Source organism: Anarhichas minor, unplaced genomic scaffold, assembly GCF_050575085.1.
Source record: "Anarhichas minor isolate MPS153535 unplaced genomic scaffold, ASM5057508v1 ptg000024l, whole genome shotgun sequence".
Lineage (NCBI taxonomy): Eukaryota > Metazoa > Chordata > Actinopteri > Perciformes > Anarhichadidae > Anarhichas > Anarhichas minor.
The window spans coordinates 12,320,026-12,330,996 of record NW_027466470.1 but is presented as its reverse complement, the minus strand read 5'-3'; the positions used below and the strand labels follow the sequence as shown (position 1 = coordinate 12,330,996).

Here is a 10,971-nt window from a genome sequence, read left to right as displayed (position 1 = left end):
AATGAGCAATTGAAACAGGCCGATTAATTCACATTCATGAAAACACTTATACATTGATGGTACATGTTGCAGTGTTTATTTGGCATTCTTCATACAGATGTAATTACAACACTTTTTCAAGTAGTTTGAAAAAACAAAAAAAACATAACAAAAGACACATCGTCATCTTCTGATTCTTTTAATAACGTTGCCATACACATGAAATTTCAAAAACGTAAGAACTCAGTAACACAAAGATAAGAAAACATTAATAGCATTATCTATCTTTTTTTTTTTTTTTTCTCGATGACAAAGTTGTGTGAGTCGTTGCCTAAAGGAAGAAAATCCAAACAACTTTCAAAAGGCCCGGCGGCAGATCACGAAGCAGAGTTTCATCCTTCCACTTTGCGTTTGAAAACACTAAATGCTAAAACATGTATTTGGAGTTGATTTCATTCTTTCCTATCAAATATTTTACTGTGATTTTGTAAACTCGCCTCTTGAAATACCTTCTTGAGGTAAATCCTGGTGGACCAGCGAATGTAGGGCCCATCCCCTTTCAACTTGTCACAGATAGTGTCATATTTTGGCATTGAATTTCCTCCAAGTGCAGTTTTTCCACCAGACTTTTGTCCGTTACAGTATCGTCTCACATCATTCGCAACAGTAGAGACTCACTCAGAGCATCTCTCTGTCATACCAGCTGACATGGCATGAAGATAAGCTTCTTTTTTTGACATCTAAACAGATGACAGAGGTATTTTCATGTAAATACATATAGAGAAAAAAAAAAACATTTAGGAGCTAACAGTGAAAGCAATATTTAAATGTTTAAATGAACCTTGAATTACATAATGTAAAAGAATGAAACAGTCTCCACTTAGCAGAGATCCAAAACAACATTTGAACATGCAAAAAGACAAAGTTGGCCTCAATATATATACATTTCAATACATTTTCCAAGGGGTCATGACCCCCAGAAACAGCAATGGTCGCCGTAAACTGGTATTTAATTAGTAGTGTGTTGGTTATAAACTCTCACCACCAACTGTAACTAATTCTTACATCTTGAGTTGTTTGTTTAGTTAATGTCAGCCTGCCGTTTCTCAATAATAATAATAAAAAATGTATCCAAACAATGCGTGATAGCTGAATCCACCTTATTCAGTCAGTCAAAACTCATATTCCAAACAGAAGAGTGAAAATCACTTTGGGGAATCTTTTTTAAAAAGATACTAGACGAATGTCTGTGATGCTCATTTCATATTTTATATGCGTTCCAAATTCATAATGAATAACAAGGCAGTTGTCAAAAAGAAGGCGGTTTCTGGTGAACAACATTTACAGAGGTTTGTGTTTAGGAAATATCAGACTGAAGCATTCTGATGTCTACTGAGGTATTACTCCACTCTCATGTAACAACAGTGAGCCCTGTGAATGAATTTAAATGCATTGTTCACTTGATGGTCAGGCAGTCACAAGAGTCCGTCTGTCTCTTTGTCTCTCTGCGAATTATTCTATTTTAAAAAACATCTCCGAGGATGATATGATAGACTTTGGTGATTTTTTTTTTTTCCCTTGGTTTTGTCTTCGTTCTGTTCCATGTGATTGGCTCCTTGGCTTCTTCCACAGTGCTGAGCCATGAAAGCGCTGAATTCAATGAAGCCTTTACTTTATCTTCTATTCAGTTCACCACTGTTCAATTAGATCCATTCTAATCATGATACCATATTGTCATGTTATCAGTCGTGTCAATAAAAAGGTCACTGTACCACAAATGGTGAGCCATGGAAAATGAGCCCGGTGTGGGGGAAAATGTTCTGCTGACTTTCAGCGGCGGGACAGTTTTGTCCTCTCGATGTTTTTGTAGCAGGGTGCTGCTGCCCTCTACATGAAACTGCAGCGTCTTTAGTCACTATGGCATGTGGGTGGTGACATGACTGGCTGTGGTGGCCATATCGGAGCCCAGCATGAAAAGCTGTTCTCTGGCCGGAGACCTGGCACCAGAACGACTGGGCTGGCAACAAGACATATCCAGCCTGGCACTGGCTCCTCTCTTCACTGGAGGCCCGTGTGGAGACAGAGGGCTCGTTTCATGAGGGGGAATAGAGCGGTTACAGTACAGTACATATGACGGCCAGCTGGCACTGCAGTTTGTTAACCACACAGATGGATAGTGATGAGTCAGGAGTCACTTATCCCAGACGGAGACCTCGTCCGTAAGGGGGCTACTGTCCTGGGACATACGGCCAGCTGATTGAGCTTCCGGAGAGCTGCATGTCACGGATCAGCGTCTCGATGGGTGTCTTTCCTACCAGGCGCATGAAAAAGAGCTGCGAGATGAGGCTGGCGGGAACGGCGCGCAGGGCGGGGAGGCGCAGGAGCAGGCGTCCGAATCGCTGAGGCTGACTCGGGTACTGCATCCTCTCGTACTCTGTCAGAGCCACCTGAGCCTTCTCCTGCAGAGACTCCACGTGGACTGGGTCTGTTAGACCACAGGCGTCTGAGAGAGAGGGAGGGAGGAGGCAGTTACTTAATAATGTGGGTGGGTTACATAAAGAGTCGTGATGAGCCGAGAGGAATGTTGAAATCCCCAGCAGATAATGTGATAACATGCCCCTGAGGGGAACACATTCAAACGTGGTGCCTCAGCATGTCTACACTGTAAAAAGAAAACATTTAAAACCTATAAACCCTGATCATAGCAGTTTGTTTAAGCGCGACACATAATAAAACCGATCAGTGACAGCAGTAAATTATACATCACATAGTGCATTATTGCATTTTCATCAATAAGCCAGGAGATGGTGCCATAGTAAGTTTTAAGATCTACGGTTTTACTGGCCTTTAATTTGGTTATTTCAGACGTCCTTTTGTGTGTTAAATTCCTATTCATTGTTGTCTATAAGAGGAGCAGCGCAGCTATTTTGATCCGTTTTCTAGTTGTAATGTCTTCTGTGGCGTTGAGGGAGCTTTGTCAAGTCTGAAAAGTCTGACATATTGATGTCATCAGGTCTATCTCGGCTTAGACTTGGAGTCTTTCTAAACATAAAGCTTTATGTTGAGTTTTAAAGATGTGAGTGTTTGTCGGGCAGGGGAGGTCTGATGAAAGACTCTATTGAGTTGCATTATGGGAAAAGAAGGATCCAGTGTTTTTGGAGATGCTGGAGACAGAATGTCAGAATATCTCAGCCACAGCTGCACTAACTTTGACCGTTGAAAAACAGAAGAGCCGCAACAATCACCTGGTGAGAAGAGCGCAATGGCCTTGAGACAGCTGTACTCAGCCGAGTCCACCTGCAGCCGGGTCAGCTTGTCCACCTGGTCCTGGAACACCCTCACCTGGTCCATGAAGGACACCACACGCTCCGCAGACATGGGTGAGGAGTGGAAGCCGGCCGCGGCCAACAAGGGAGCCATGTGGAGCGGCAGGGCCGACTGGGCCGCGTTGAGGATGAACAGCTCGCTCCAGCTCAGCCTCAGCAGGGCCACCTGCGGATTTGTTGGTGTGTTAATCAGATTGACCTACACTGTCATCATCCATTGTTAATGTTCACTATAGTCATTGTATATTTATGTTTTGATGTAGACAACCTATCCTGTTACCATCTGACAACAAGGGAATAACACCCAAACACTTCAAACCAGGTTTGAAATCAAAACGAATCTACTAACCTGATCTGACACAGGCAGCTCGGGGAAATAAGGGATGCTTCTGGCCCACTCCACGGTGCTGAAGAGCAGCCTGGCAGCCAGTTCACAGATGTTATCGATCCCCATGGCGTTATCCGGACCGGCCTGTTGGTTGTACTGGTGTCCAAACCGACTGCTGGGGTACGGTTCGGCACGCAGCAGCTGGGAAATGAGCTCCGACACCGGCTGACCGCCGCCGCTTCCTCCGTTGTTGTTGTTGTTGTTATAGAAGTCGGCGCCTCCAAGGCCGCTGGCGCCACCTATTGGCGTGATGGATGGGCTGAGGCTCGGCTGAGGTGGGATGCGACCGCGTTGAACTGCTGTAGTTTTGTTGGGGTACAAAGGGGAGGCGAGGAGAGGAGGAGGGGGGGGGGGGGGAAGAGAGATTAGACAGAAAGGAGATGAAAGCAAAGGGGTCGTGAAGTAGATAAAAAGAGGAGAAAGGGGTGAAGGACAAGGGGAGGTATAGGAGGGGATTTGGAGAAGAAAACGGAGAGAACGAAAAATTAAAACTGAGTTCAGCCAGCGGTGTATGTCAGATTATCAGCAGACAGGCTCAACCTGAAACTATTCTTCAAGATTAAAGGAGGCCCAATTAAGCCAAGACTGATTCCTCAAGAGCAGCATGAAAGAGAGGAGAAATATTCTCGTGATGGTCAGGCTAGATGAAGGTCATCTACTGCATGGAAATAAAACAAAGACTCTGAGACAAGAATCCAGTCTCCATTCAAAATGTAAAATCTCTGAAATATTCAGTCTGGAGGAGAATTACAACATGCTATTGCAGAAACCTTACTATACCCCAATCTTTATGCACACCGATTTATCTTACGCTCAAAAACACCCTTTGAGAAAAGAACATCACCGAAAAATCCCCACGACCCTGACAGACAGCGTTACTGAGAAAACCAAGGCAGCAGGGATGACTACTGATGAGAGAAACGTTCATTTGGGGATGTGAATTTATCTGGTAAGCATCTGTCCTCGAGCAAGACACTGAATCCACTCCAGCCCCAGGAATGCTGGTCTGTATCTGACCCTGACCCTGACCTCTCTGTGGAGGTGGTCAAGCAGAGGCAGTATCTCTGCAGGGAGCCATAATGTGTCTCATTAGCATACCTTACGACTTGTGAGTATGAGACACACCAGATACCCTTCTATTAAAAAAAAAAATCACAAACCTTCATCTATAAACTACATGATCGGTTTCTGTGCATCCGTCGCCGTGACGTTGAACGACGCCTCACTACGGGCGCCATCACTTCAGGTGAAATCCCCGTATTGGATTCTGACTGATCGAACCAGCACGGCAGAGGGTTTCTGCAGCTTCAACCAGAGGCTTAATGCTCCGGGACGCAGGTGTCTTAGCACCGTCTCCCTCTCAGTCACTCTCACACAGGCACTAGATTAAGCCACTTAGTACATGGCATTGAGCTGACACGCATGGCTTGCTTAGCCATGATAGGGCCAAGACGGCAGACATTTTTGCCATTTTCTCTGCACTATGGAGCTTGTGGAGCAGAAGAGGCAAGATAATGACAAAGGCAAATTTAACTATGATTGATTTTTTCTATCTTCTAAGAGCAGCTGATTGAAGTAATGGAACTGCTCACTGAAGACATCAATTACTTTTTCATTTTTTATATCAATTAATTTGCAGTATTTTCAATATTGCACATGTACAATGACAGTGTGTCCCACAGTGTCTCCAATCCTTTTCCAAAGGGATCACAATGGTTGGCGGATTTCTGGATCAGGGTGGACAGATACCTTCTTTGCGCATGCCAACACGGAAACACTTCTTCAGTCGGCAGTACTGGCACTGGTTCCTGTGGTGCTGGTCAATCTGACACTCTCTGTTCGACCTGAGAACAGAAACATTTCATTATAGGACTATAGGTGTTTGGTTTTTTAACAAATTTATTTTGAGTTTTAGGAACTGAAATGAATGGTTTTGTACTAATGCAGTGTCAGACTGTGTGATATGCTTTGCCCTTAACGAGTGGTTTCAAAACCATCCAAACTTAATGCCAAATGTGTAACCAATCCTGCTTCACTGCTCAGTGATGCACAGTCTTCCCTTCCTATTAAAGTGCTCTTGAACATTAATATTGCATCAGATTTACCATAAGGCTGCAGGCAACATTACCATGCTTAGAAAGCAGACGATCGTATCATTCACATTCAGTCACATATCTCAACTGTGGACTTTAGTAGAGGCAAAACAATTAGTTGATTAAAATAAAATGTTTGCAACTTTTTTGATAATTCAAAATAATCAGTTTATTGTTTCAGTCTTTTCTCACATTCTCTGCATCTCATTGTTTTTGATGTGATGGGCTGCTGCTTTTCTTTTCATATTTAGTTTTCAATGAAACATTTAAATTTCGGTATTGTTTTGGTCAGACAAAACAAGCCATGTGAAGATATCACCTTGGGCTCTGAGAAATTGTGAATATTTATTGACATTCCATAGACTTAAATGATATCAATTTATTGTAAAACTCATGATCATAATATACATAATGTGGAACTTAAAACTGTATGTGGAAAGTTATTAACAGTTAAAAAAAAGAGTCAAACAGTTACACATCTTATCTCTCTTTCATGACAACGAAAGTCTTTGTTTAACTTGTTGGATGTGGATCTGGCTCTAGATTATAGAGACATCTTTATGAATGGTTCTGTGTGTGGAAGGCTTTACAGACATACTGTAGCAAAGCTGCAATCAACAATAAACCTGCCACACATTTCACAATAATCAAGTCATTGTTTGCGCTGGAGCTATTGTTTTATCTGACCAAGAGTCCAAAACACAACTATATTCAGTGTACCATCATAAAAGACAGACAAAAGCAGAACATTATCACATTTGAGAAAGAGCCTGGAACCAGACAAGGCTTGGCCTGTTAGCTTGCTCAAATGATCAAAATAGAAATAGAAAAATGTAATTAAAATAGAAATAGAGATAGTTTCAGCTTAGACACACCTTAGATAATGTATGTTTTGTGTGTAGACACATTGCTTTGTGTAACTGTAACGGTTAACTTGTCTTTATGCAATATTTACTGATGAATATTTCGTTATTTCAATTTCAAATGGCAGAAATACATCGTGGCGTTATGAGTTTAACATTTAGACTCATCTGTACTTTGTAAGAACTACGTTCATATGGAAACAACGCAATGCATTTTAACACCTGTGTCGCTATAAATTAGGTAACATTGTTGCCTACACTTTCAGTTTTCAGCAGCATTTTAAAAAAACGATTATCAGACCACTAAACTAACTAAACAAAACAAAACAAAAACAAAAAAATCACCCACAATGCCCCTCTCACCTGCAAGTGTAGCTGAGGTTGCGTCTGACGCTCCTCTTGAAGAAGCTCTTGCAGCCCTCGCACGTGAAGACGCCGTAATGTTTCCCACTGGACTTGTCCCCGCACACCACGCAGTCCACCACGCAGGACTTGTCGTCGTCTCCGGCCTCCATGTCGCTCCCTCCCGCCTGGGGAGATCTGTCTTCTTCCTCCCCCTTCAGGTAGCTCTTGTCCCCCAGCCCGTTGGTGCCCCCATTGGGATCTCCCCAGCCCCCACTCACCATGGCCATCGCTTGGTTACCGAACCACGGCGGAGGAAACACGGACAGGCAGCCAAGATTGTCTGGCTGCTGTCAAGGTACATAAATATCAGAAAGTCCGGAGTGTGTTTGCCCTCACCTGGAGAGAGTCAGTATGTTCTGCTCACCCGTGCTCTCACCTGGTAATCAAATCTTTTGAGCACACAATATCAAAACTTGGAAAAAAAAAAGTCCTCAAGCTAAACAATGTGTCAATGGTAAAGAAAAAAGGCTCAGCATTTAAGAGGAGGGTGTTTGGCATATAAAAAAAACAAAAAAAACAAGAGCCGATCAGTCTCCTCCCACTCCACTATGACCTGGAAACAGTCTCGGTGTGGCAACTTTTTAGTGTTGCATGCCTGTGGATTTCAATTCCCTCTTTTTCTTCTTCTTCTCTTCTCCAGCTCGTAGCCTCCGTGTGTTGTTTTGTCCTTTTTTCCCCTTCAGACAGATTCCTGTCGAAGAAGCAGCCTTCTCGGTCGAGCGGTCTCGCCCTCCAGCCAGGGAACCTTTCACAGGAAACAATGAGTCAAACGTATGCAGCACACATTCTCCTACAAGACAGCAGCAACGGCAGAGTAGAATCGCAAGCGAATGACATGAGGTGAAAATCTCCCCTCTCTCTCTCTCTCACACACACACACACACACACACACACTCCGCTCTGTCTCTGTAGCAACAGTAATGGCTGAAAAAGGACCTCTGTGTAGCCTTAGCACATGCCTGGAAAGGCTTTGACCAGCCCTCTTAAAGCACCCCTAACACTCAATTTGTCCTCGCTCATATAAGGCAGCTGTCCACCGAAAGATTCACCCCTAAATCCCTCTAGAAATGACGTCAAGCTTACCTCGACGTCAATGTGCTGTGTGTCTATGGCTTCTCCCCCTCACCGGGAAAATAAAACCTTTTCTCGCTCTAGATCTTCCTTCCATCCAGCGAGGCAGAGAGCGCAGACACGGCTCTCCTATTCTGCTGTAATCCTGCCCGCGGCAGCAGCATTGTGACCCACAAAGAAGACATCGCACGTCACGCAAAAACAAGTTGATGTCCACACAACAACAACATCACTTTCATGTGGTCGTGCGCTTCTCCTCCTCCTTCTCCTCCTTCTTCTTCTTTGCAGACGAGGCGACGTGGACCTCCTGCTCTCGCCTCCAAAATGCACAAGTAGATCCTCGACACAAGGAAATGATCTCTCTCGCTTCCCTGCTTGTTGTAGCACGAGTGCTCGGTTGTGACGATATCCTCCGCGTTGCTTCCTTCCCAAAACAACAACACAAAAAAAAAAAAAAAAATCAAGTAAGCAGGAGAGTGTCCGTCTGCTCAGCCCTCCATAGTCCCTGTGGTTGCTCTCCAGGCACTCATGCGGGCTTCTCTCCCCGAGCCTTTTGTCAGTGCTTGCCCACCAAGAACTAATGACTTGCGGCCTAGCCCAGTGTGCTGCTTTTCATCCGCGTGTGTGTGTGTGTGTGTGTGTGTGTGTGTGTGAAGCCTTTCCCTATGGCTCAGGCAAATAGGAGGTGGGGGTGGAAGGGACGGGTGCTTCTCTTCCCCCCCCCCCTCGGTCTCTCTCAGGCTTCAGAGTCCACAAATCAAATTATGATTGAAGAAAAATGGCCACAGCCGGAGACAGGCTGGATTTCTCGGCGTTCCCTTTTTTTTTTTTTTTTTTCTCCTTGCCCCTCTTTCCCCTTGTCTGTTTTCATCCAACCTATTTGTGTGTTGAGAGAGAGATCAAGCAAAGCGAGGGAGGGAGGGAGAAGAGTGTGTGCAGAGGGGGAGGGGGCAGTGTGTGGGTGTGTGTGTGTGTGTGTGTGCTTCCAGGGATTTGACACTGCTATTCAAGCCCTGCGGTTTCCATGGTGCTGGCTGCCTTATATGGCCATTGGAGTCAAAGAGCAAAGAGAGTGGGCTGTGTGGGGCAGTAAGCGCACACACACACACACACACACACACACACAGGAAGGATGTGGAGGATCTCTCTCCTCAGAGACGCAGAGAGCATGACCCCAAGGCCTCAAAAAACCCTCCGACAATACCGGATTACCCCGAAGCCTTGCAACAAATACAAGCAAGCAGAGCTCCTGCCCTTTTGTCTTTTAGAAAGCAATCAAATGTTGGGGGGGGGGTTCCGCGTTGCGGTACACGTTATAAGAAGCCGTGCAAAACAGCAGAGAGCTGAGCTTTATTTCTCAAAGGGCGGTGATTTCTTTCCCATTTGAATGACACACTTTGATCTCACATGTGTGAGAGCAGCCCGCCTGAGAACGGCTTATTGTGCGGGAGGTAAAGGTTACCTTCTCGTGGTCATTGCTCATTTGCTCAAGGCCCTCTGTCTCAGCGCTTTGTGGAGCACACAGTGATTTGTGTTCGAGGTTACCCCGAGAGGTCAAACCGACTTTCACACCCCTGCCACGCTAAAAAGCCCAGGGTCAAATGCAGATAAAGGGGAGGGGAGGACGCACAGCAGCCCTGGATAAGAGCTTTAGGAGATAAGTGCTGCATCTGCTTGTAAATGTGCAGCTCTTTGGGGGGGGGGTGTAGATATGGCGAGATGAAAGTGTCGGTCCCCTGAGAGATTCACTATATGCAACTTGTTGTCTTATCTAAAGAGTGTTTACAGAGATTTTAAAGCCCCCCCCCACACACACACACACACAAACACTTATATGGCATTCCTAAACCTAAACCCAGCTTTACCCCCTGGATAACAGAATGTGTGTGTGTGTGTGTGTGTGTGTGTGTGTGACAGAGACGCATTGTCCTGGCCATTGTGCAGCTAATGGATCATCAGAGGGTTTTGTGTGTGTGTGAGAGAGAGTGTGTGTGTGTGTGTTAATTTGAATGAAAGTCCCTTTAATTAGGCCACTGTGCCTGCTTATTGTCACTTTTTGTGTTGGGAAAGATTAGGCTTGTCAAATAAAGGGTGCTTGTAAAAGACTGTGTGAGAAGATGAGATAACACAGAGCTGTTAATCAATCGTTTTGTACTGAAGACATTTTAAATTGTTCTGTTTATTGCTTTTTGTTTGTATTTTAATAGTAGGTATCATCTCAGTCTTAATTTAACTCAAACTTTTTGAGTCAATTTTCTGATGTAATCACATACATTTTCTGATCACTGATGTCTGTGTCAAAAGCTACTCCGTTATACTGGTGGTGATGTTCACTTTGATATTTATTTCAGTCGCATTCAGTAAATTCGAGCTCCCCATTACGGACAGGCTGGCCTCATCTTGCTTTAACGCTGCTCCAGTGCTCCTGGACACTGGACTTCTTCTATGTCGTCTTACATGTAGCTTTACCCTTACTTCACCAAATTGCAGCAGAATATCGACAATTAGTCGGTAATTTACAATAAAATATAATTTGAACAGACTGAATATTTCCCTAAAGAAGAACTATGATATACTATAGACTGAAAGATATGCTGCACATGCCTAACATTTCCACTTCAGGGTGTGTGTACGTGTGTGTGTGTGTGTGTCTGTCTGAGAGAAACCCCCGAGGGCCGGAGTGACGTGACCTTTGAACCGACAGTCGGGAATGTAGTTGCTCCCAGTGAGCAATGCAGAAATGCAAGACCGCAAATGTTGCAAAAAGATAAGATGTCTGCCAAGCTGCCAACCCAACAGATGTACAGTGTAACGCACACAGAGACAGTGTAGCAGTTTAATAGTGA

At 44.5% G+C, this 10,971-nt stretch overlaps 1 protein-coding gene and 1 long non-coding RNA gene across 4 annotated transcripts; one reads left to right on the top strand and one right to left on the bottom strand.

The window, feature by feature from the left end:
- Window positions 1–53: 53 nt before the first annotated feature.
- On the bottom strand, window positions 54–8,978 carry nr2f6a (nuclear receptor subfamily 2, group F, member 6a). Of its 3 annotated transcripts, none has more exons than XM_076097366.1 (6): window positions 8,138–8,978; window positions 7,013–7,799; window positions 5,443–5,537; window positions 3,655–3,992; window positions 3,225–3,471; window positions 54–2,482 (listed from the first exon to the last, which is right to left on the bottom strand). In XM_076097366.1, the coding sequence occupies exons 2-6, from the start codon at window positions 7,279–7,281 to the stop codon at window positions 2,208–2,210; spliced, it is 1,224 nt and encodes a 407-aa protein (XP_075953481.1). In that variant the 5' UTR covers window positions 7,282–7,799; window positions 8,138–8,978; the 3' UTR covers window positions 54–2,207. The 3 variants fall into 3 exon arrangements, with proteins under 3 accessions (XP_075953481.1, XP_075953483.1, XP_075953482.1); XM_076097368.1 differs by having other exon boundaries at window positions 3,655–3,989; XM_076097367.1 differs by lacking the exon at window positions 8,138–8,978 and having other exon boundaries at window positions 7,013–8,054.
- Window positions 7,233–10,667, top strand: LOC142956067 (uncharacterized). Its single transcript, XR_012955984.1, has 2 exons — window positions 7,233–7,894; window positions 8,210–10,667. It is a non-coding gene; the product is annotated as an uncharacterized LOC142956067 (long non-coding RNA).
- The last annotated feature ends 304 nt before the right edge of the window (window positions 10,668–10,971 follow it).